At 42.8% G+C, this 26,234-nt stretch overlaps 1 protein-coding gene across 1 annotated transcript; it reads left to right on the top strand.

Moving 5' to 3' along the window:
- On the top strand, positions 1–26,234 carry LOC102458362 (24-hydroxycholesterol 7-alpha-hydroxylase-like). Its single transcript, XM_006120677.3, has 12 exons — positions 1–325; positions 1,982–2,117; positions 5,188–5,362; positions 6,070–6,219; positions 6,298–6,391; positions 6,837–6,932; positions 13,945–14,035; positions 14,658–14,791; positions 18,996–19,091; positions 20,320–20,408; positions 21,169–21,256; positions 23,825–26,234. The coding sequence occupies exons 1-12, from the start codon at positions 143–145 to the stop codon at positions 23,894–23,896; spliced, it is 1,404 nt and encodes a 467-aa protein (XP_006120739.3). The 5' UTR covers positions 1–142; the 3' UTR covers positions 23,897–26,234.

Raw genomic sequence — 26,234 nt, 5'->3', positions numbered from 1 at the left:
CTGTGCACAGTACAATGCACACCCATGTGTGCAATATAAATACTACACTACATCAATAAGGGAGCCTCAGAAGCAGCAGCAGAAGCCACTGTGGAATCAACAGCAACATTTCTCTACATCTGTCATTGCTGTTAAGGAGGAAATGGACATAGATATTACTGCCATCTTGTCTTTAGTCCTTGGACTTATCATTATCATGTATTTTTTGTTTCAGCCAAGAAACTCAAAGTCCCCACCTTGTATCAGTGGTTGGATCCCTTGGTTTGGAGCTGCGTTTCAGTTTGGGAGAGCTCCTCTGGAATTTGTAGAACAAGCCAGAATCAAGGTAATACACTTGTAGACAAAACTGTGTGTGAATAAGTAATTTATTAATGGAGAAAGTTCTTATGGGTCAGATGAAATCCTGCCCAGGTTTGCAGTGAATGAAAATTGTTAAATTCAGAAGTTTATGTGAATGGATTTGATGCATACAATTGGCTCCTATTTTGCAGTCTCAGAGAGTCCAAGTACATATTTTTTTTATCCTGGAAGCAGATCAAATGTGTATTAGTATTAGTGTCATACCTCACTGTACTATATAAATAGAATAAAAACATGTGATGTTGTTAAAACATTCTAGGGTCAAATTTTTAGAAATCAACTTTGTTTTTTGCAATTTAGGTTATTTAAAGGTCTAAATACCAAATTGCATCAAAATACTTCTGCAAGCAAAATAAAATTCATAAAAACAAGTCTAATTAAGATCAGGCTGAAAATGTTTCCTCATCATTCTGGTAATACATAATTTGAGCTATTCAGGCCTTTTAAACATTTTGAAAAGTTAGTCCTCAATCCAAGTCTCAAAAGTCATTGACCAAAATTCTGAGTGCAAGTAAATTGTTTTCACAACTGGAACCATTTAGATACTCAATTATCTGATTTATGGATGCAGTCAGTTAAGTAGGCTTCCAAATTAGTACATTTGCAGGTTCTGTTTAATTATGCCTATAACTTTGCACCTGTATGTGAATGCCAGTTCATCATTGTGCCCACAGTGTAGGAGGACGTTTTAAAAACTGAGCTCTTTCTGCATAACATATAATACATAAAGAAAAGAAAATGATAGTTCAACAAAAGGATGTCTCCATGAAAAGTTCTCTGCATAAATGTGAGTCAATTCATATTGCTCAGTGCTGGAAATTAACACACAACTGCATTGTGCTCGTACATGAGAACCAGATAGTGAAACTTACAGGACTTCTTGCATTATCCATGGAAATGTAAAAGGTTAAACCCAAAGCATTTTGAGCTGATTTAAAGTCCCATCACTAGCAATACAATAAGTAAAGATTAGTTTTATTTACTGTCCATTTCATTAAATCACTTTTACATTAGTACAAATCCATTGAAAATGTTCCCCCACAAAATGTTCCGTTCAACAAAGTTAATACTATCATGGTTTTGTGGACATTATTTTGCATTCAGCGACAAGGAGTCCTGTAACACCTTATAGATTAACAGATGTATTGGAGCATAAGCTTTTGTGGGCAAAGACCCACTTTGTCAGATGCATGTGATGAAGTGGGTCTTTGCCCACGAAAGCTTATGCTCCAATACATCTGTTAGTCTATAAGGTGCTACAGGACTCCTTGTCACTTTTGCAGATCCAGACTAACACGGCTATTCCTCTGATATTTTGCACTCAGTTATTTGTGGATATAGTCTGCTATATAGGCATCTAAATGACCAAAATTACAAAAACAAAGTCAACTTCTAAAATACCTGGCCCCATAATGTTTTAACACCATGATCTATTATGTAAAACTGTAATAGCAGAGTGCAGAATCAGACTCATAATTTTTCATTTTGGCAGTGTCAATTTAAAGTGTGTTTTAACGTGTGATTAATTGGTAAAGTTATGGGAAATATCTTGCTCCTCTGTTCAACTCACTAAGAATACAGCTATATTTGTCAGGGTATTTTTTGTTATTGTTTGTTATAGTACGGACCTGTATTCACCATGTACATCCTAGGAAATCGATTCACTTTTGTGTCTGAGACAGAGGATGTCCTTGCCTTTCTGAGGTCTAAAGAAGTAGATTTGGACGAGGCAATGCAGCAAGCCGTCAAACGCACAGGTACAGGATATTCTCTAACGCAGACCTCAAATCTGGTCACACATCCAGATTAAGAAGCTTATTTGGATCCAAGGTCAAGTCACAAACTTAAGGAGAAGATTCCAGTACATCAAAATATGGGGCTAGATGCTCAGCTGGTGTAAACTGGCATATCTCCATTTGGCTTCTGATGCATTGTTTTAAGTAGTGCCCAAAATCTCAATTCAGGTTCCGCAGGGGACATCTACACTGCAATAACAAATTGGCAGCCCTGAGTTTCAAAGCTCCCATCAGCTGGGTGGGGTTCACAGGGCTCAGATTGCAGGATTCTGAGACCTTCCTCCTTGGCAGTGTCTCAGAGCCTGGGCTCCAGCCTGAGGCCAAACATCGGCACTGCTATTTTATGGGCCTACAAGCCCGAGTCGGTGGACCTGTAGCCTGCTGCAGCCATGGCGTGGGTCTTTTATTGCAGTGTAGACATAACCTTGCTGTTAGATGTTGAAAACCAGAGGGGACAGTTTGCCAACGAGCTTTGTTTCAGTCCTCTAGAGGGAGTGATTGTAACCTTTTGAGCACTCCCTACAACTCGGCCAAGAAGACCAAATAGACCTATGCCATCTGCTACTGTGGCAACAGCAGCCACCAGTGCCCAGGGCCCTTTAAATCACTGCCAGAGCGCTGCACAGTGCACTCCAGGCAACACTGAAGGTGGGGCGCTCTCTGGGAGGCACAAAGGACTCATTAACCCCAGCTCTGCTCCTTTCACTTGTAACCTCGCCTCTTCTGGGGGCGCAGAGCAGGTTCCCCACTTGATCCTAGCGTCAGTGGACATGGAGAATAATTGATCACTTTTCTCTTTAAAACAGCTCTTAACATACCTGAAGCCTTATCAGGTCCCCCCTTAATCTTGTTTTCTCCAAACAGAACATACTCCTGTTATTTAATCTTTTCTTGTAGGTCAGGGTTTCTACACTTTCTAATTTGCCCATATTTTTCTTAAAGTATGGCACTCAAATCTGGGCCCAATACTCCAGCTAAGGACTCACCAGAGAGTAGTAGAGCAGGACAATTAATTTGTGTGTGTTTCATATGACAATTCTGTTGATACACCCCAGAATATTAGCTTTTTTTTTTTTTACAACTGCATCACACTGTTGGCTCATATTTAATTTGTGGTAATTAGAACCACCAGACCCTTTTCTGCAGTGCTATTATCTAGCCTCGTTATGTATTTGTGCATTTAATTTTTCCTTTCTGCATGTAGTGCTGTGCCCTTTCCTTCTTACTGAATTTCATCGTTTTGATTTCAGAGCATTTCTCCAATTTATCAAGGGCATTTGGAATTCTCAATGTGTCTTTCAAAGTGCTTGCAGACCCTCCCAGCTTTGTGTCATCCACAACATTTATAAGCAGGGCTCGACAAACTATAGACAAACTATATACATTCAGCCGCACGCCCTGTTTATTGGCGGCGCGCTCATGCACAATTCTGCTCTTGCGCATGAACAGAGTAGGCCTGGCGAGTGGCTTTCACCACCGTTTGTCAAGCCCTGTTTATAAGCATACCTCCATTCCATTCAATGTTTTCATGAATGACTTGTGTAGTCATTGTATATATGTATACATTGTCTTCTTGTATTCTGGCCTTTATACTTGTATGCTGGCCTTCAAATTTGACACTATAGAATCACAGAATCATAGAACACTAGAACTGGAAGGGATCTCGAGAAGTCATCGAGTCCAGTCCCCTGTCCTCACAACAGGACCAAGCACCATCTAGATCATCCCTGATAGATGTCTATCATGGGGGCAGGGGACTGGACTTGATGACCTCTCGAGGTCCCATCCAGTCCTAATATTCTATGATTCTATCTAACCTGCTCTTACATATCTCCAGAGATGGGGATTCCACAGCCTCCCTAGGCAACTTATTCCAGTGTTTCACCACCGTGACAGCTAGGAAGTTTTTCTCTCATGGCCTGAACAAAGTTATGAACTGCATGGACCATTATATGCAACACCCAAATGACATCAAAAGCTAAGTATGGGACACTTCCATCCCACTCAATTAGCCTCATTAGTACAGGCACTACAATTGACAGGTGACCCCCCCCCCCTTCTTTTTCTGTTGTAAATTGGGATGCTCCCCTTTTTTTTTCTCCACTCTCATCTGAGGAAGCAGGTTTTGCCCACCAAAGCTCATAATACTATATATTTGTTAGTCTCTAAGGGTACGTCTAGACTACAGGGTTTTGTCGACAGAAGTTTTGTCGACAGATACTGTCGACAAAGCTTCTGTCGACAAAGAGCATCTAGACTACATCCAGTTCTGTCAACAAAGCAAGCCACTTTGTTGACATAACAGTGTGGACGCAAAGGACAGTGTAGATGCAATAATGCCTTCAATCGACAGAACTCTGTCGACAAAAGGCGTTATTCCTCGTAGAATGAGGTTTACATACGTCGACATATCTGAAAGGCAGTGTGGACGCAGGTATAGTTTTGTCGACAAAAGTCCACTTTTGTCGACAAAACATTGTAGTCTAGACACACCATAAGGTGCTACATGACTACTTGCTGGGTTTTTTAAGTTACAGGCTAACATGGCTACTCCTCTGAGACTTGTATAGTGCCAGACAAGACAAACCTCTCTAGGATCTCACTAGGAACATCCTCCCAGTTTAACAGTAAATCATTGACAATTATGCTTTGAGTATGACTTTTCAGCCAGTTGTGCATTCACCTTGCAGCAGTTTTCTTTAGATCACATTTCCCATATTTGCTGTGCTAACATCAAGATATATGACATCAGCTTCCCTCCACCCAGTACACTAGTAACCCTGTGAAAGAAGGAAATTAGGTTGATCTGGTCTGGTTGGTTCTTGGCAATCCATGTTGACTGATACTTATCAGCCTGTTGCCCTGTAGGTGCTTACAGATTGATTCTTTAATCATGTCTTCTAGTATCTTTCCTGGCATGAAGATTAGGCTGACAGATCTATAATAAAAAATTCCCTTCCCATCAGTAAAATTCAGCTTTAGTGGGTGGGAATTGTTGGATTTCAAAAATGATGTATATTTTCTATTTAAGTTTCAATCTCCAAAGAAAGCTTTAATCAGAATCGCATTAGTCTCTTCAAATTGCTAACACAACAACTGAGTTCCTCTAACATGCATCAGTTCTCTGAGACTCTGTGTAAAGAATTCCATGAGCATATGGAGCACTTGGGCAAAGAAGGATCAGAGGACCTCAATCTCCTAGTAAGGTTTGTGGATTTACAATCTAGTTCTATTACACAGATATCCAGTATGTTTATTAAACACCTAAGTATTTATTTATGGTGGGTGAAATTCATGCCCACATTGAGTATCTACACAAAAATATACATTTAATACACATTGAACATTGATTTGGGGGGTTTCATGGGAACTGAATGATCCAAGGATCTTTGTGCTAGCCCTCTGGAGCAAATTTCACCCGGAGTGCTTTGTGAGCCATAATGGAATCTAATTCATCTTCCCATGACAGTGTTGTTTCTGCAGGGCTTACATGAGTAAAAAGTTGTTAATTTCTTTTAAGTTAGCAGTTCTGATTCTTTTATAGGTAAGCATCTGATCTGCTGAATGAGATGGTTCTATTTTAAATAAAAGACAGGACTATGCAGCACTTGAAAGACTAACAAGATGGTTTATTAGGTGATGAGCTTTCGTAGGCCAGACCCACTTCCTCAGACCCACTTCCCCAGGCCCACGAAAGCTCATCACCTAATAAACCATCTTGTTAGTCTTTCAAGTGCTGTATAGTCCTGTTTTTTGTTTCAGCAAGACCAGACTAACACAGCTACATCTCTATTTCTATTTTAAACAGTCACTTTCCCCACCAGAACCATGCTTAAATACTCGTATGCTAACCAGAGAGATTACATTCTTGTCTATAAAATGTTTGATTGCTTTTACCCTTCTTTTTTCACAGGCATGTCATGTATCCAACAATAACAAAAACTCTGTTTGGGAAAAGCTTCTATCCAACTGACAAGAGCACAATTGATGAGTTTGAAAGGCATTTTCAGATATATGATGAAGGATTTGAATTGGGATCCCAGATGCCAGAATTTTTTTTAAGGTGAGTTTTATGCTTCATAAATTGTCTCCTAAGGTGCATTTAAAATACATTTCCAGTTATTATCTTTCCCTCTCACAGGAACTGGTCTAAATCCAAAACATGGTTACTTAAAGCATTTGAAAGGATTGCAACAGACATAAAGAAACACAAAACTTCAGAAAGTGACTCTAAGGTAAATCTACCAAAGGACATTTTTTAATAAAATGCCAGGTTAGCATTGGTATAGTTGTGGGCTAGTCATTTTAAAAAATGACTATTGATTTTGGGTGCCTCCATTTTAGAATGCTCAAGCTAAGACATTTTTGTAAGACCCAAGAGCGTGAAAACTTAAAAGGATGGAATTCTCTGGTATCTCTATTGGAGAAAAGTCAGCTGTGGTCAGTTTCAGTTACATGAATTAAATTATACTTGCCCCACAATTCCAGCTTCCACGATTTGTTCAAAGTTCAAGCTGAACAGGAGGGAGGGGGAAAGGGCTGTATCCTAATACCCAGGACTGTTAAGTAACAGGACTTTTTTAATCAATAAATTAATGTGCTAATCCTGTAGGCAGAGTATGTTAGCAAACCATTCCTTAAGTCAACATCTAATGTATGTATCCATCCTCTTTATGCAAGACACTAATGCAACATGTCCTGGACAATTTGCATGGAAATGGAGCTGCTGGTTATTTGCTGCTTTTGTTCTGGGCTGCCCAAGTTAACGCTGTTGCGGTAAGTACACTGGCTGAGAAATGCTTTCTTGTATTTCTGATTTGTTAGAAAAAGACAGGGAAAATATAAGAGTTATATCTGGCAGATTTATTAAAAGAGTAAATAAGCTTGTTATGTCTACACTGAAGCTTGTCTACACTGAAAATGCTACAGCAGCACTACTGCAGCTGCACCACTGTAGTGTTTCAATGCATACAGTACCTATAAGGATGCAACTTAAGTTGTCTTAACTACACCACTCAGAGTTTTTCACACCCGCGAGCAACATAGTTATGCTGACCTAATCTTCTAGTGCAGACAGCATCAATATTTAACAGAAAGGAATTCAAATTCAATACTAATAAGGAAAGGTCTTATTCTCCCCTCCCCATTTATTTCTTCCACATTCAACAGTCAGTAACATGTACAAAATAGCAAAGGCTGGCAGGCAGCTTGTGGACAGGAAACTCTTAGGACTTCTCCAACTTCCTTTGGTAGAGCAGGGTCCAATTAGCTCACAAAGCAACAGGGAAATCTCCCAGGAGATCTCTGATCCCCAGCCAGACACAGTTGCAACAGAACATCTTTGTGCTGTGAAGGCAAGACCTGACTTTTTGCTATTGTTCTTGGCATTCTCCTCCATCCACACATACTATGTCACCTCCTCTATTTAAATACCCCTTTGATGGTGCTGGCACTGCTGAGGAGCAGCATAATGAATTGTTAGTGCTGCTACCAGAGAAGGGAAGATACTGCTGGCATCACAGAGCTTTTCCACCAGGTCAGAGGTGCCTCCTCAGGTGATGACCTTGAAAATCCCATTCTGCATCTCATGGAGTTCCTCACACAGCAGGGCAACATGCTGCAGGCCATCCGAATGGCTTGTATAAAGAGTGCCCAACGTGGCCTCCTCACTGGACTCAGGTGGTAGCAGCACATGGAAGATATTTCAGCAAATGCTCAGGCTCTCGCACTGTACATTGGATGTTGTAGAAAGCCTCACTGAACACAGGCATTATTTTTCTGCAGGGGCGGATGAGAGTTTTGCAGGGCCCAGGGCAGCATAATTACGTGGGGGTTCCCTTTGGAGAAAAAAATAGAAAAAAGGCGTCCCCCCCTGTGCCCACTCCTCCAGTAGCCCCACTCTGATCATGTGAGCTACTCCTCCTCATCCCCTCTCCTAACACCTCCCTCTACAAACCTCCCCTGCAGGTGTCTGTCCTTCTGCTTCACCCCCAGAATCCCCTGGCACTTGCACCTTCCCTTACCCCTGCACCTTCCTGATTCCTCCCCCTTCCCTCACTGCCCCTGTGCCCTTTGCCCTCTTTTTCCCTGATGCCCACTCCCTCACCACCCGCTGCCCCCATTCCGCTCATGCCCCTGTGTCCTCACACATGACTTGGTCCATCCCCACCTTCCTCATGCCCACCCCTCCTTTCAAGCCTTCTCCCAGCACCTTCCCCTCCCCCCTTTAGTCCCCAATGCCCTTACCCCCTCCTCTTTCAGCATCACCCTGTCCCCCCTCCCACTGACACCTCCCTTCCTGCCCTTTTCCTCATTGTCTCCACTTGGCCTCCTGGCATTTGTCTCTCCTCCATGCTGTCCCTTGGTGCCTTCCCCTTTCTTCTCCTGACCTGCCCCCCTCCCCTCAGCACAAGCCCCTTCCTCTGCCATCCACCTTAGAATCATAGAATCATAGAATCATAGGACTGGAAGGGACCTCGAGAGGTCATCGAGTCCAGCCCCCCGCCCTCAAGGCAGGATCAAGCTCCGTCTACACCATCCCTGACAGATGTCTATCTAACCTGTTCTTAAATATCTCCAGAGAGGGAGATTCCACCACCTCCCTTGGCAATTTATTCCAATATTTGACCACCCTGACAGTTAGGAATTTTTTCCTAATGTCCAATCTAAACCTCCCCTGCTGCAGTTTAAGCCCATTACTCCTTGTCCTTTCCTCAGAAACCAAGAGGAACAAATTTTCTCCTTCCTCCTTGTGACACCCTTTTAGATATTTGAAAACCGCTATCATGTCCCCCCTTAATCTTCTTTTTTCCAAACTAAACAAGCCCAGTTCATGAAGCCTGGCTTCATAGGTCATGTTCTCTAAACCTTTAATCATTCTTGTCGCTCTTCTCTGTACCCTTTCCAATTTCTCCACATCTTTCTTGAAATGTGGCGCCCAGAACTGGACACAGTACTCCAGCTGAGGCCTAACTAGTGCAGAGTAGAGCGACAGAATGACTTCACGATTTTTGCTTACAACACACCTGTTGATACAACCTAGAATCATATTTGCTTTTTTTACAACAGCATCACACTGTTGACTCATATTCAACTTGTGGTCCACTATGACCCCTAGATCCCTTTCCGCCATGCTCCTTCCTAGACAGTCGCTTCCCATCTTGTATGTATGGAACTGATTGTTCCTTCCTAAGTGGAGCACTTTGCATTTCTCTTTATTAAACCTAATCCTGTTTACCTCTGACCATTTCTCTAACTTGCTAAGGTCATTTTGAATTATGTCCGTATCCTCCAAAGAAGTTGCAACCCCACCCAGTTTGGTATCATCTGCAAACTTAATAAGCGTACTCTCTATCCCAATATCTACATCATTGATGAAGATATTGAACAGTACGGGTCCCAAAACAGACCCTTGCGGAACTCCACTTGTTATCCCTTTCCAGCAGGATTTAGCACCGTTAACAACAACTCTCTGACTACGGTTATCCAGCCAATTATGCACTCACCTTATCGTGGCCCTATCTAAGTTATATTTGCCTAGTTTATCAATAAGAATATCATGCGAGACCGTATCAAATGCCTTACTAAAGTCTAGGTATATGACATCCACTGCTTCTCCCTTATCCACAAGGCTCGTTATCTTATCAAAGAAAGCTATCAGATTAGTTTGGCATGACTTGTTCTTCACAAACCCATGCTGGCTATTCCCTATCACTTTATTACCTTCCAAGTGTTTGCATATGATTTCCTTAATTACCTGCTCCATTATCTTCCCTGGGACAGACGTTAAACTGACCGGTCTGTAGTTTCCTGGGTTGTTCTTATTCCCCTTTTTATAGATGGACACAATATTTGCCCTTTTCCAGTCTTCTGGAATCTCCCCTGTCTGCCATGATTTTTCAAAGATCATACCTAAAGGCTCAGATACCTCCTCTATCAGCTCCTTGAGTATCCTGGAATGCTTTTCATCAGGACCTGGTGACTTGCTGACATCTAACTTTCCTAAGTGATTTTTAACTTGTTCTTTGTGTATCCTATCTTCTAAACTTACCCTCTCTCTGCTTGTATTCACTACGTTAGGCACACCTCCAGACTTCTCGGTGAAGACCGAAACAAAGAAGTCATTGAGCATCTCTGCCATTTCCAAGTTTCCTGTTACTGCTTCTCCCTCCTCACTAAGCAGTGGGCCTACCCTGTCCTTGGTCTTCCTCTTGCTTTTAATGTATTTATAAAAGGTCTTCTTGTTTCCCTTTATGCCTGTAGCTAGTTTGATCTCATTTTGTGCCTTTGCCTTTCTAATCTTGCCCCTGCATTCCCGTGTTGCTTGCCTATATTCATCCTGTTATTTGTCCTAGTTTCCATTTTTTATATGACTCCTTTTTTATTTTGAGATCATTCAAGATCTCCTTGTTAAGCCAAGCTGGTCTTTTGCCATATTTTCTATCTTTCCTACACAGCGGAATTGTTTGCTTTTGGGCCCTTAACAACGTCCCTTTGAAATACTTCCAACTCTCCTCAGTTGTTTTTCCCTTCAGTCTTGCTTCCCATGGGACCTTACCTACAAGTTCTCTGAGCTTATCAAAATCTGCCTTCCTGAAATCCATTACCTCACTTGTGCTGGTCTCCCTTCTACCTTTCCTTAAGATCATGAACTCTATTATTTCATGATCACCGATCCTTCCAGTTTGCAGGTTGGCTGCGACCCCAGCCCAGGCTCCAGACCATGTCCCAAACCAAGCGGTGCAATACTGGGCTGCACGGTTTTAAAGTCCCAGGCCGTGACGTCATGCCACGCACGGGCGTCTCCCCTCTCAGCGGTTGCACGGCATTTCAGCACGCCGCACATGTGCTCCCTCAGCCCCACATGGCCCGTACTGGCTAGCTCCATGAAATTTAAAGTGCGGGGCTGCGGCGCCCTGTCACAATCCCCCTCCTCCTCCAGCAGCCACCAGCTGGCCCTTCGGCGGACAGCCCACTGGGAAATTCCTGGTATCCCACTGGTCCAGTCCGCCCCTGGTGCTGGCGTGGAGCCTACTGAAGCGCGGGGCCTGGGGCAGCTGTCCCGCTCACCCTGCCCTATATCTGCCGCTGTTTTTCTGTCACCCATTTCAGACCTGAGTGACTGGTCAAAGTTCTGGGGAATGTTCCAGCGGGAGTAGAAATGGATGATGGAGTTTGGGAAAGTATTTTCTTGGAAGCAATATTGCTTATCTGCAAGGAATGTATGAGGAGCTGCTGCTTCAAACTCAGGCCTCGTTAGCCAGCACCAGAACCAGAAGTTCTCTCTCTAGTTTCTTCCAGCATCATGCCATGCTTACAGGCTTCTCCTTGGATTTCTTCAAGCTAACTCCATCGCATACATGCCCTTACCCAAAACAAAATTCAACCCCTCCTCCCACACCGTCCACCCACAAATTCTAAAACTCCTGGGCAGGGTCACATGCACTCCCTTTGTTTTACATGGGGCCATGTGATTAGCTTAACCTTGTACTTATGTTAATTGAAGGATGCATGGCATCCATCAACCTCCATGAAGCTTTAATTAAATTCTTAATGAGGTTTCACCCAACTCATAACATTTCCATCCCATGTCTCTTGGCTGCAGTCACTAAATACAACATTGGACACACATTTCTGATAGTACAGTGGTCAGCGGTGGTTGGATTCTTGGTTTTGAGTCTATCCTTTATAAAGATAAAACTTAAAAAACAACAGATAGACTAGTAGCACCTTAAAGACTAACAAAGCATGTAGATGGTGTCATGAGCTTTTATGAGCGCAACTCACTTCTTCAGATGTCATCATGCAGCTGCCTCAGGTGCCAGACTGTGCGGGGGGTGCCACTAGGACCCAGAGTGTATAAAAATTGTGTCTGCTGCTGGTGCATATGTATTCTCTCTGCACTAGATGCACAGAGATGGTGGAGTGCCATAAGAGTAGAACAGAAAGAAGGTAGAATTGAGACTTTTCAAAGTTTTGGCCCAAGCGAGGGGGCATGGGGGCATCATTTGAGCTCCCCACCTCAGGTGCCAAAATGTTGTGGGCCGGCCCCGCTAGTCTATTAGTCTGTAACAGAGAAAACTTAAAAAACAACAAACTCGGCTACCCCCTGAAGCTTTATAAAGATAGGAACCATGTGGAAAGTTCATAGTTGAATTGGGATTCTGAGCAGCCTGGATTTTTGGAGGGATACAGGCTGTTCAGTTCAGGCCCATCAGTAGTTTTGGAATAACAAGTAATTTTTTCATTTGAAATAAATATGTTGGAGTGTAGGCGAGTTTCCCAATCGGCTTCAGGGCATACAAACACTTCCCTCTGAAGTGGACAGCTGTAATGATATCCATTTCAATGGGAGCCAGAATAGGACCTAGTTTCGCTAGCCACATAGCTGTGCCAAAGTTGGCAGTTTCATTTTACTAGGTTGTAAGAAGGTCAGCTGCCCCTTGAGCACCTGGTCATGGAAAGATGTTGCTTTGCCATTCCTTGCCTCAATTCCTCTTCCTGGACTTCTCTGCGGGAGCCTCACTCACTCACTGCAGCTTCTGTTGATTTTAGGGGAATCACTTCTCTGTCTAGCGTAACTCTTCAGGAGTCAAGCTTGGCTTGCTCCATGCCTCCGGGCCATAGGGTTAAGCTTCCCTGTTCCAAGGGAACATTGTGGGACCGATTCACCAGTGCTCTCTGGCTGCTTTGCACCACTCAGCAGCCATAAACATGGTAAACCTTCCAGAGGATCATCCCACAGGAGCTGGAGCAAACTGGTGAATCTAGTCCCCATGTTTGGTTTTGGCACCTGTGCTTTTGCATCACAACTTCCGTTTTGAGTTCTGTATTTGGGCAGCCCCCAAAACTCAGAGCAATCTGCTGTGTTTCCGTTCATATTATACCACAAACACGAGAAACTGTGAAATACTCCATGACCCCTAGAGTCATTTGAAACCAGGCTCTGGTTCACTGCAATGGTTTATAATCTTAGCAAATCCTTGATGAATCAGGTAAGTGACATGGGGTATGTCTATACTGCATGCCGATTTCAAAATAATCTATTCCAGAATAGTAATTCTGAAATAGCTTATTTCAAAATAACATGTCCACACTGCTGGGAAGCCTCCAAATTAGTCCAAGGCAGGCTTCCCTAATGTAGATGTACTATCTCGATTTAAAGCCCCAGGCGGCACTTGGGATGAATAACTTAGAATGGTCCAGGTGAGGGACTATTTTGAAATATCAGCAGTAGAGCATCTACGCACGCCTTATTTTGAAACAGCTATTTTTGAATAGGCGTTATTCCTCATAGAATGAGGTTTACAGATTTTGGAATAAGCTGTCCATTATTTCAAAATTATTTCAAAATAACAGAATGGCTGTGTAGATGCTCGCATTGTTATTTCAAAATAACACTTGTTATCTCAAAATAATCGTGTAGTGTAGACGCACCAATGGTGCTTTGTTGTGAAAACAGTTCTAGCTGCCAGCTTCTCTTCTTTTACCCATTTGTAGACACAGAATGCTTAATTTTTAAAGGTGCTGGCCTCTCATAACTCCAGGGGAAGATAAAAAGGGCTCAGGTTTCACTCTGAAAACCAGGCCTGTAACTTATACTGCTTTCTTTTAAAACATGTTATATTTAATTGCATTACCAGCCCTGCCAACCTTATTCACCTAGAAGCCTTGTTCACTAGATAAGGATTACTCATGTGAATAAAATAAGCAGGCTCTGACTCATTATAATGACAGTTTTAATTTACCAGAATTGAAGATCACAGAGGTAATTTTTGTGTCTTTTTAGGGTGCCTTTTGGACCCTGGCATTTATACTCTCCAATCCATCTCTTTACAAGGACATCATGGAAGACATAGTTTCTGTTTATGGCAAAGCAGGTAATAAGTCAGAAATAAGTGACTGCTGTGGTATTGGAACAGAAAATAAAACCACAGTTAACATACAACCAAAACTAGCAAAATCCTCATTCAGAGTTTGCTCTGCCATTACTCAGCCTGAATAAGGTCTTGAGGCCCACCTCTCGGAGATGTGCTTCACTTTCCTTGATTTCTATGGGAATGAGGCATCTAAATGCTGCTCAGGATCTGGGCTTGAATAAAGTCAGGACAACTATTTCTGGATTTAGCCTCCAGTGATTTGGCCCTTATATGTGTGTAAACGCATGAATATCTTCAGCTAAATGACATTTCTTTCATGTGTGCTGTTCCTGTAGACTCTCAGGGGCTTCTGTGAGCGCCAGCCTTATTGAAGTTAATAGGACCCCTGTAATACTGAACTCAAACAAGTGTGTGGAATAGTCACACTGGGTCCTTACTACTGGTTTGTGCCATCTACCCCAATGCAAAATGGCCTCAGCACAGAGGTGAAATATGTCTCTTCCCACCCCCACAGTACAAAGTGGGTTCAAATTACTCCCATTCTGTTTTGCACTTTTCTAAACTGAAAGGGGGCTGGCATATGACTATTCTCTGTCTGTGGCATGCCATCTTGTTTCAACAGAGAAAACCAGGATTGAAGTTGTTGAAGATGACCTTCAGAAGCTTGTATCAATTAAGCGGTGTGTTTTAGAAGCCTTGCGGCTAATGGCCCCAGGTGCAATCATAAGGAAAGCAATGAAGCCACTAAAAGTTAAGGTGTGTATTATTTTAAATGGGCTTTGCATTTTCTTGTAAGCCTTCTAGAAATAGATGCCACCAGTTCATTCAGATTGTCTAGCCCATTATTTTAGAACTCTATGGTAGTTACAATAATAGCCCTGCCAATAAAAATGGGTATTGGGAAAACAATCCAAAAATGTGTAAAATCACAAACAGAATTAATTTTCTTAAATTCACAGATTCCAAGGCCAGAAGGGACCATTGTGATCAGTCAGAGAAGACTGAGAGGGGACATAATTTTGAAGTATAGAAAAGGTTGTTACAAGGAGCAGAAAGAAAAAATGTTCTTACCCTCAGAGGATAGGACAAGAAGCAATAGGCTTAAATTGCAGCATGGGTTGTTTAAGTGGGACATGAGGAAAAACTTCCTACCTGTCAGGATAGTTAAGCATTGGATTAAATTACCTACCATGGTTGTGGAATCTTCATCCTTGGAGATGTAAAAGAGCAGATTAGACAAAACACCTGTCAGGGATGGTCTAGAAATCCTGTCATGAGTGCAGGGGACTGGACTAGATGACCTTTAGAAGTTCCTTTCGATTCCATGATTGTTCCAGAAGCAGCTGCACTGAACTCAATTAGACTGCTTTGGGACCAAGGAATTGCTCACTGTAAGGGAAGCAGAATGCTTAAAATTAAACATTAAAAAATGTCTCTCTCACAAAACAGAAGTTGGCCCAATAAAATATATTACCATCCCCTACCCCCTTGTCTCTCTAATATCCTGGGACCAACCTGAATACAACATTGCTATTTTTAATTGTTTGGGTTTTTTAAAAGTAATGCAGGAACATTTATATGTTCTTAATTAAAATAAAATGGCAGATTTACTCCTTGAAGAGTTTTTCATGATTAGTGGAGATTAAATGTTACCATTGTAACACCTGCTGTGACAATGGGACGGTAATCATTTTCAGTCTTGTCTCTCCCACCCTCAAGATTCCCTCTCACTCTGGTAAAGGACAAAAACGGAAAGGCTACTACACAGTCTGAACTCTGCCTCCCAGGAGCTGGCTCCAGTGACTGGACACAATGAGTGTGCGTGGCAGCTGTGTTCACGGCGTCAATTGTAGCTGTATTGTGTGGCAGAGGGACTGCGTGCAGCAGCTTGGCAAAGCAGGGCACAGAGTCGTCTGAGGAGCCTTGGCAGAGCTGCAGTTGTGATGGAGGAAATTTGTGAGGGCTCTGCACTCTGGGACTATGTCTAAACTGACCCCGTTTTGCACAAGAAATATGCAAATGAGGCTAAGCATGGAATATTGCCGAGCCTCATTTGTGTAATTAACGAGCACCCGCTTTTTGCGCAAGAGGCTTTTGCGCATAAAGGAAATGTCTACACGGCTCCTTTTTGTGCAAAATCCCCCTCTTGTTCAAGAGCCTTTTTTCCGAAAAAAAATGCGGAAGAAAAACAAAAAGCGGGTGCTCATTAATTATGCAAATGAGGCTCGGCGATATTCCACGCATAGCCTCATTTGCATATTTCTTGCGCAAAACGGGGGCAATATGGACATAACCTCAGTGGTCTGATCCACTCCTCCTATGTTTATTTAAAGGAAAGGGCTGCATGTGTAATTTAAAAGATCCATTCTGCCTAATTTCTGTGGTCAATTCGTTAGGATCAGACACCAGCAGTGCAAAGGGATTTTCCTGACAGGGTGATTCTACTATCTATGGGGTGGGAAAGTGGGAGGACAGTTGCTGTAGTATGCAGTCAAGGTACTAACAAACTTCAAGAGGACTTTATTTACCAAAAGCGAAGCCTCTTTATCAAGTTGCTGCACCCCTTTGTAGCCAGGGGCGGCCCATGAACCTAGGCAGAGTTGGTGGTCGCCTAGGGCGCTGCCAGCTCGGGGTGCCCGATGATGACGTCACAGGGCACCCGGGCACCCGATGATGATGTCACGGCCATTGCCAGCCGTGCAGGTGGGGGCGCCAATCGTGCCTTCCGCCTGGGGTGCCAGCTGCCACAGCCAGCCTCGGGCCACTCCTGTCTGTAGCTCTCACCTTTCACTCAGCCCTGGCTAATCTTCTCCCCCCCTCCTTCCTGTTTTCTGTGCTTCCAGACTCCCAACAGCCAGTGCTCCCACTTCTAATAACTACAAGCAGCATTTAAAACACCACAACAATGTTCAATGAACTCCTGTGGGTGAACTCAGAGGTGCTCTAACGGAGGCAATGGTGGGGTTGGCAGAGTAGAGGTGGGTGTGCTAATAGGGTCTGGTGGGGCACTGCTTTTGAGAGGGTTGTTTTGCTGAAAGCATTATTCTGCAAGAGGACAATGTACCTCCAGACAACCTTAATTGTGCATTAATTAACTCTTGGGGCCTTTAATTTCCTGGATATTTTTAAAAACAAGCTACCCTCGTATAATTATTTAGGTAAGGAAATGAAGGCTAAGAACTGCAGTGATTTGCATGAGCTTTTCTCCCAGGCCAGGACCAGAGCCAGAAAGAAAAGCCAGGTCTTCTGAGTGCCAATTCACTGTTCTCTCTACTAGGCCACATCGTGATTTCTAAATGTGCCCCAGCCTAACTCTATGAGCTGGGGAGTAATGGGATGGAGCTGCTGGTTACTCTTTTGTAGTGTTTGGGGTATAGAGTTGCTGAATGTAATCACATTTTCAGCCTCTATTTTAAAAAAGCACAAACATTCTATATTTTTCATATTATATCCTCAAACCTATTCCATGCATCCTACCTTGTATCAGCTTCATTGTCAAGGTGAGTCATCTAAAAAAAGGAGAGCATGTTGATGGTATTATTTACATAGCACATTAGGGGCCTGAGAGTCTGTATGGTGGAAAAGTGTGCAAACTGCCTGAAAAGTTTAGTGTACTGATAAAAGTGTTAAAAAACAATGACTGTACGTTGCCCGTTATTGATGAAAATATGGGGTGTCATCAGTCAGGGTTTCAGAGCTGTCCTGGTGGGTTCCTGACAGGTCCTCTACTCCGTTGGTGATGATAAACTTTCAGCTGTGCGCATACATGCGTGTACTCCCTCTACCTAAAGCATTAAACCCTGTGCACTTGGGTCAATACAGTAGACCTATGAGAGCCCCCGGAAATGACAGATTCAGGCAAGTATGAAACCAATCGAGCAGCTTTATTGCCAAACGCTATGCATTAACAGTTATTAGCAGACACTCTCAACGCTAAGCCATTGTGCATTCTGCAAGCCTTGGAAATGTACTGACACTTAGCAGGCCTATTGCCAAATGACATACATTAATAGTTGGCAATGACCCCCACCTATACAAGTGCACATAGCACTCCCTCCTCCCCCCCTGGTCAGTTGGGACTCACCCTTTGTGGTACCCTTTTATAGACATGTACAAACAAGTCACATCACTTCTTACGTACCACATTGCCACTCTTTGTTACCTAGTTACCACCTCTCACCTTGCAGAAGGGGGTCTTACTATCCTTCATGCTGTCAACTTCGGCCCAGTCCTGAACCTAACTTGGTATGTACATTAGTTTTTGGGGAGTCGGTTGGTACCAAGATGTTTCTTATTAAAATGTTCCGCTACTCCCCTCTGCTTCAAAATCTGTATTTGATCCTTTGTACCCGGTGTCTCCCAATGTTCTTCCACAATTACTAATAGGGCCTCTTTCTTGGCTGCCATGTTACTGAACCAAAGTCTTGCTCGCTAGATTCCAGGCTTGTGGCTGTTTTTATGTTACGGGCCTTTATTCAGGCCTGCTGACTCCATGTTACCGACCCTCAACTTACTACCCGGGGCACATTTCAGAAGAGGATGAACGTCTTATTTATCCACTTTGGCTTAGTCAAGAAGGTCTTTAAAAAATCCGCCTGTTTTCCAGTACTGTTTCGTTTGACTTTTAGTTGCTTAAGATTGGAGTGTCTCCTGTAAACAATGCCTCAGTCTTAACAGAAGAAGTGCCAGAATGATATGCGGAAGCATTTTGGAAGGACTTGAGACTTGTCTACAGGGTGTCTTCAGTCCACACTTTATGATAGTTAAAGTAACAAGAATATGTATCACTCTGCCAGTGAAATCAATGAGAGTTTTGCCATTGGCTTCGGTGGGGGCAAAATCTGCACATCACTCCAGGATTTCCCTCCCTTGCACAATTTTTATTGGACAAGACATTCTGGCAGCCTATTAGACTGGCAGTTATATAGTCCTTTGCTGATGATTTTTGTTCCTCATTTAGAATTTCATCGTTCCGGCTGGTGACTTGCTGATGGCATCGCCCTATTGGTTACACAGGAATCCAAAATATTTCCCTGAGCCTGAAATATTTAAGCCTGTAAGTTATTTCTTTCAGTACATTTATTTTACTCTGTCTTTACTGTGGACTGGAAAGATGGAGCCATGTGAATGGCTGAAAGGCCAGCAAACCACGATCGAGGAAATGGTAAGAGCTCCCTGGAAGTACTTACAGTATAAATATAAATATATATTGCCTGTTCATGAAGAAAATACTGCAGTACCCCCATAATTAATTGGTCAGACCCTGCTACCACCCCTCCCTCATCCGGCTTTGATTTTTCTCTGTTTTCCCAATAATTAACTTTAAACAAATCTGAGCACTCTGCAGACCTATGTAAAACTATTAGTAACCCTATGCTAAAGTGCCAGCTATAGCACCTGGACACTGTTCCTGCAGCACAGAGGAGGCTACAGGCTTATCTGGAAGCAATTAACTATTTCTGTTGGAGAAATTAATGACACATGGGTGGCAATGTGCCCTCTAATTTTTCCATCTGTGTGCAGAATAATTTTTGTTATAGGCACCAAGGGCATATGTGTGTGTGCACCACCAGTAGAAACACTTGTTGCTGCCTGTGGATACTCTGCTAATCAGCTGGCATTTGAATCTCTCCTGGGTTGGCTGCCCAAGCACTCAGCTTACAGGGAATACTGATAGGTGCTAATTGCTGTGCTAATGAGACAATTGACTCTGTAAAATGGGAGGAACAGGCAAGGGGAGTAGGTTGTGTTTAATCCATGCTCTGTTTTGCTTAGGAACTGAAGAATAAATGTACATGTGGCAAAAGGGGAACAGCCAGGATGTGTCAGTATTGAGGATATGTCTACACTGCACACTTATTTCATAATAAGTTATTCCAGAATAGTTATTCTGAAACAGTTTATTTCAAAATAGCACATCTATGCTGCACATCTCCACTCTCACTGTACTAGTTGGGTGGGAATAATTCCCCACTTGCTCAAATACTGCAGTGAAGGGAGCAGCAGCAGCAGAACCTTAATACAACATAACTTTTGTGCATATTATGGATTCATAAGTTGACAAAATTAATCTTTTTTTTTTTTTAAACAAGTAAGGAATTTTTTACAAACCCACAGTCTCGGATCAGAGTGGCAACTGGAATTAGTAACAACAAGTTGAAAATAAATGCCATCAACAATACAATTTCATATGCAAGGATTAGCTGTACAAGGTCATTTGAGCCTGGAGAAATAAAGTTAAGCCTATTTATACAAAGTTTATTTTGAAAAAAAAATTCCCACAGGATCGTTGGGAAGAGGCAAATTTAGAGAAGAATGCTTTCTTGGACGGCTACTTGGCATTTGGAGGAGGGAAGCACCGGTGTCCAGGAAGGTCAGTGGAACAGCTGGGATTTGTTTATTCCTAAACTCTGTGGAAAACAACTTGAGTGGAGGTGATTCCTCCTTTATCTCCAAATGCATGTTAATACATTTGCTTTTTGCACCACTGATCAGTAGCATGCCATTTCCGGGGGTCTGTCCAAGCTCAGTCTATTAAAAGACTGCACACACAGGAAGGCAGATTAATCTTTTGATGGATGGGAAAGCAGCATAGAAGATTGGGAGGTTGGGTTCTGCAGAAGAGGAGTCAGAAGTCAGCCCAGATCTGCTGTTCTCCCAGCATCTTTTCATCAGTGGAAAGTTATTTTAAATACAGGATGTGCCAGTTTGAGCTCACAGCATTGGAGTGGCCATAAAACTGTCTTTGCTTTTGAAGTAAGGAATAATGCACTAATCTAAGAGCTTTTCTGCACTGGAAATTGTATAGCTATAGTCTATCTGATTAACACTCTCTGAGTATGCTCATACTGATATTAGAGGTAGCTTTTTTTTAGTTTAAATCCCTTTTTAGTTTAAACCCCTTCCCAAGTGATATAAACTAAGACAAAAACAGCCCTAATACTTCAGTAAACATGTCCAAAGGGGAGGTTATATCAATATAATTTTAAATAAACACCTATAGTTACATTGAAAAAACCTCTTCTGGAAGCAGGATTTAAATGGTTAAGAGATATCAGGAACTAAACATACAATACAATTTCTGTATAAATTATAATACTATAGTTTAACTAATGTGACCCTTTTTCTTGCAGGTGGTTTGCTCTACTGGAGATTCACATGCTTGTTATTATGCTCCTTTATAAATACCAGTTTACTCTTTTGGACCCACTACCAAAGCAGGTAACATGTAACAACATTTGACAATGTCAGTATCTGGATCGGATTGCTTTAAATGCCTAAATCTTTTACCCACAGAGCTTATCTACATGCAAAAGTTTCACTATGCTGGTGTGGAGTGCAAGCAATACAACCACACCAGAGAATAAATGCTTTTACAAATACAGTTTATTCCATACAAGAAAGTGAATAAACTATACGGCTATGTCTACACTGGCAGCTTCTTGCACAAGAACAGCTGTTCTTGCACAAAAACTTGCCGAGTGTCTACACTGCTCGCGCGTTCTTGCGCAAGTAAATTTACAGTACAGCGTCGGAAAACAGGGCTTCTTCCGGAAGAATTATTCCTTTCCCCACGATGAATAAGCCCTCTTGCACAAGAGTTCTTGCGCAGTGTAGACAGGCAACATGAATTTCTTGCACAAGAAACCCCTATGGCTAAAATGGCCATCAGAGCTTTCTTGCGCAAGAAAGTGTCCACACTGCCATAGATGCTCTTATGCAAAAGCACATCTCTTGTGCAAAAGCACATGCAAGTGTAGATGTGCTCTTGTGGAAGACTTTTTGCACAAGAACTCTTCCGCAAAACAGTTCTTGCGCAAGAAGCTGCCAGTGTAGACGTAGCCTGCTGGTATTGGGCACTTTTATGCTCATAGCACTGGGTCCAAACGATAGGTTATACTGGTAGACCCATGTTGTTTAAAAAAACCCATACATCCTTTCCCAAAATAGTGATGTTGATACACAATGTGTAGGCCAGACCTCAGTTGGAATATTTATCATTTTGGGAGGGAACATTATAAACAAAACACAAAGCCAAATTCTGCAGCCCTTCTGCAGCAGAGTCCCCCCCCCCCCCCCCCCAATGGGGAATCAGTAGGCAGGCTGGCCCAGTCCCTAGTCCTTTATGCAGATGCTTTATTTGTGCCTGGACCAACTAGCCACATTCCTGACCCACCCACGTCCCCCTTCACAGCATGCTGTGTGAAGCTTCTCCATAGCCTCACCCTTCCACTCAGTGTAAACACCACTATGCCTTCTCTGAGCATGGACGCCTGCTCAGGCTCTGTCTGAGAATGAGGGATATGGCCAGCTAATGCTGATGGATACTTGGAGCAAAGTGGCATTCCAATGTAATTGCTGATTGCTCGGAGCTGTGGCACACATCAAACCACGTCAGGCTCTCAGTAGTGCACCAACTGTGCCACAATTCAGTGACGAGGCCCCAAGAAGTGCTAGCTTTTTTGGGTCACATTAATAAAACCTAGTCCTTATAGGCTATGTCTACACTCGCAGCTTCTTGTGTGAGAAATATGCAAATGAGGCTAAGCGTGGAATATTGTCAAGCCTTATTTGCATACCTAATGAGCCGCTATTTTTGCAGAAGAGGCTCTTGCACCAGAAGGAGCTGTCTACACTGCCCCTTCTTGCACAAGAAAAACCCTCTTGGTCAATGCTGTTATTCCTGAAAATAATCAGCGTAGCGGCATTGCGAAACAAACATGCCAAATTTCATAATAAGCTATTTTGGAATAGATTCGAAATAAGATACGCAGTTTGGGTAGCACAAATTGCATATCTTATTTCAAGTTTAGGATGCTGTGAAGACATACCCTTAGGCTATGTCTACACTGGCATGATTTTCCGGAAATGCTTTTAATGGAAAAGTTTTCCGTTAAAAGCATTTTCGGAAAAGCACGTCTAGATTGGCAGGATGCTTTTCCGCGATCGGGGCTTTTTTGCGGAAAACAGTACTATGCTGTCTACACTGGCCCTTTTGCGCAAAAGTCTTTCAGAAAAAGACTTTTGCCCGAACGGGAGCAGCATAGTATTTCCGGAAAAGCACTGATGATTTTACATGAGATCATCAGTGCTTTTCCGGAAATTCAAGCAGCCAATATAGACAGCTGGCAAGTTTTTCCGCAAAGTCAGATGATTTTGCGGAAAAACTTTCCAGTCTAGACACAGCCTTACTGTTTTAGTCTTATACTTCAAAGGTATTGGAGAATAGACCTAACCCACAAAGTCAAGCTTGATAAAGGCTCATGAACATAAATCTCACCAAATGAAACAGACATTTAAATGTACCGTGCAGTATCTTCAAATTGCAATTGACTAATAAAGAGTCCAGATATCATGCTGGTTTTACAGTGTGTACTCAGTGAAGTTACTCTTCAGAACATTAACAGTAGATTTCTCCCCGATGGGACAGATTCTTACAGTGTAAAGGTGAATATAGTGCCCTGGACTAACGCTGGGATGACCCTGTTCTATTCCCAGTTTACTCCTGGGTAACTTGGGACAGTAGCTTCCCTTTCTGTGCTTCAGTTTCCCTACCTGTCAAATGGATATAACAACACCACAACCCTCCTCTGTAAGTCACTCAGAGTGGCTGATGAAAACTAAGTAAGGGCTATTATTACACTAAGACACCTTTATACTACTCCATAGAGTACTGCCAAGTGTAATTTATTCCTACTTTAAGGGCTCTTTACACTGCTCTTAATACACGTGTATAACTTTAATCTGTATGTGTTTCTATTACTTGTGTGTGTGTGTTTTTTTAAACAGAGTCTTCTCGAATTAGTAAGGGTGTGTCACCCTGCTGGACCATTCAGAGTGCAGTATAAACTCAGGGAATGAAAGATGACTAACTCGGGTTCCTGTACCAGCAACCTCCAGACTGATGGACCATTTGGCATTTTTTCTGTTCTTTAATGAATTCGCAGTATTAAAATTTTTGATTAGAAAAAGGGTCATATGCTGAGAATGTTCAGAGTAATAGCTTTGGTTGGTATAAATGGATGTATCTCCATCGATTTTAGTTGCCTTCAGAGAAGCTTTGTCAGTTTACACCAGCTGAGAACCTGGGCCTCAGTATGTAACTGAAGGACAACGTATTGTGAACGGAATGTTTCTGGGAATATTCTGGCCTTGCAATCTATCAGCAATCTAGTCCGACTTCCTGTCTAAAGTAGGCCATAGAATTTCCCTGAAATAATTCCTGTTTGAACTACAGTGTCTCTTTTAGAAAAAAAAATCCACTTTGATTTAAAAATTGTTAGCAATAAAGATTACACCATAACCCTTAGTAAATTGTTCTAGTGATCACTTATCCTTATTGTTAACATTTTACTCATTTGCAGGATGGTGTCCCTAGCCTCTGTTTGCTAGAAGCTGGGAATGAGCAACAGGGACTGGATCACTTAGTGATTACCTGTTCTGTTCATTCTGCCTGCGACAGGTGGCATTGGCCACAATTGGAGGACAGGATACTGGGCAAGAGGACCTTTTGTCTGACCCAATATGGCTGTTATGTTCAGTCAGAATTTGTTTAATATCAGCTTCTAACCATTAGATCTTATTATGCCTTTGTCTGCCAGACTAGAGCCCATTATCAAATGTCTGAACCCCGTAAAAGTACTTAGAGACTGATCCAGTCACTCTTTAATCTTCTCTTTCTCTCTTTTTTATCAACATTCTTCTTGAGTTATGGACCTCAGAAAGGAACATGGCATCCCAGCAATGGTCATACCAGAAACAGGGGTAAAATAGCCTCTCCACTATTTAAGATTCCCCTGTTTATGCAACCCAGCATCCCATTAGCCCTTTTGATCACAGTGTCATACTAGGAGGCCATGTTCAGGCGATTATCCACCATGACACCCAAATCTTTTTCAGGATATTTGCTTCCCAGAACAGAGTGTCCCATTCTGTAAGCATGGACTTCATTCCTTTGTTCCTAGATATAATAAACACAGAGAGAGAAATAATTATCTGTAGGACTATCACTATGTCCTTGCTACTCATTGCAGAAAAGAAAATGGATTTTCTCTCTGTGACAGAGGAGACCAGTTAGGCAATTAAGACATGTAGCCTCTAGGACTTCTGTGCTGAAAGACCCTATAGAGAGGAGGAAATCCCAATTACAGTAGATTAACTCTTAGCTGCAGAGCCAACAGAACATATCATAGCTGAGTCCAGAGAATTAACACAAGGGGTATGTCTGATGCCTGTGTTAAGACAAGCCAGGTCCATAGATACAAGGCCTTTTCTGGAAACGGGAGTCAAAGTAGATTTGGGGCAGGAAGGCGGTGGAGAGAGAATTCTCAAGGAGCAAAGCATGACTCCCTGGTTTCTATCAGTAGGAACCGTATCTTAAAACTGCCTCCTGAAGTAAGGTGAGGACATGAAACATAAGGCCAGGTATCACAGGCCTGGTATGAGGCCTGAGGCCTAGGCACAATAGTCAAGACTTTGCTCAGATCAAACAAAGTCAAGTTGTGAGCAGGAAGTAAGCTTAATTGATAAGATTAAGTATAAATAAAGTTAAGGGTATCAAACAATAGAAGGTGTCAGGTACAGATTGTAAGAACATTTCAGGGGGATGGTAACAGAGCGCTTTACTGGGAGACATCTTGGTACCAACCTCCTTCCCAGCATACCAACCCAGGTTCATGACCAGATCTAAACTGACAGCATGATAGCTGGTCATCAACCCTCCGCCCTCTTGTACAAGGGAGGGGGTGGCAACTAAGCAACAGGAGGTGGAAACCTGATACGTCAGGAGTGAGATATAACTTGTTTGGACCTGTGTATAAAAGTGAACCCCAAAGAGTTGTCTTTGTCTAGCCAAGGGGGCAACGCTGAAGTCCATTGGATTGACTTCGCTAGGCCATTGTCATGGGTACACATGCATAGTGGCTAGCGGCAAGTATGTTCGCTAACAACTATTACTGTACTCAGGAGCGGCCTGAGGCCAGCTGCGGCAGCTGGCACCCCAGGCGGCAGGCACAATCGGCACCCCCACCTGCATGGCCATCAACAGCCATGACTTAATCATCAGGCGCCTGGGCACCCCGGGACGTCATCATCAGGTGCCCCGGGCCGGCGGCACCCTAGGCGACCGCCAAGTCTGCCTATGCTCACGGGTCGCCCCTGACTGTACTTTCCTTGCAATAAACCTGGCCTGGTGCCTTTA

Source organism: Pelodiscus sinensis, chromosome 3, assembly GCF_049634645.1.
Source record: "Pelodiscus sinensis isolate JC-2024 chromosome 3, ASM4963464v1, whole genome shotgun sequence".
NCBI lineage: Eukaryota > Metazoa > Chordata > Testudines > Trionychidae > Pelodiscus > Pelodiscus sinensis.
This window is presented reverse-complemented; position numbering and strand designations above follow the sequence as displayed.

Bases quoted from the DNA above. Each gene is read 5' to 3' on its own strand.
- LOC102458362 (XM_006120677.3), top strand. From the start codon at position 143: ATGGACATAGATATTACTGCCATCTTGTCTTTAGTCCTTGGACTTATC. The intron at 6,220-6,297 runs GTGAGTTTTATG...TCCCTCTCACAG, and splicing joins ATGCCAGAATTTTTTTTAAG to GAACTGGTCTAAATCCAAAA. The intron at 14,036-14,657 runs GTAATAAGTCAG...TTGTTTCAACAG, and splicing joins TTCTGTTTATGGCAAAGCAG to AGAAAACCAGGATTGAAGTT.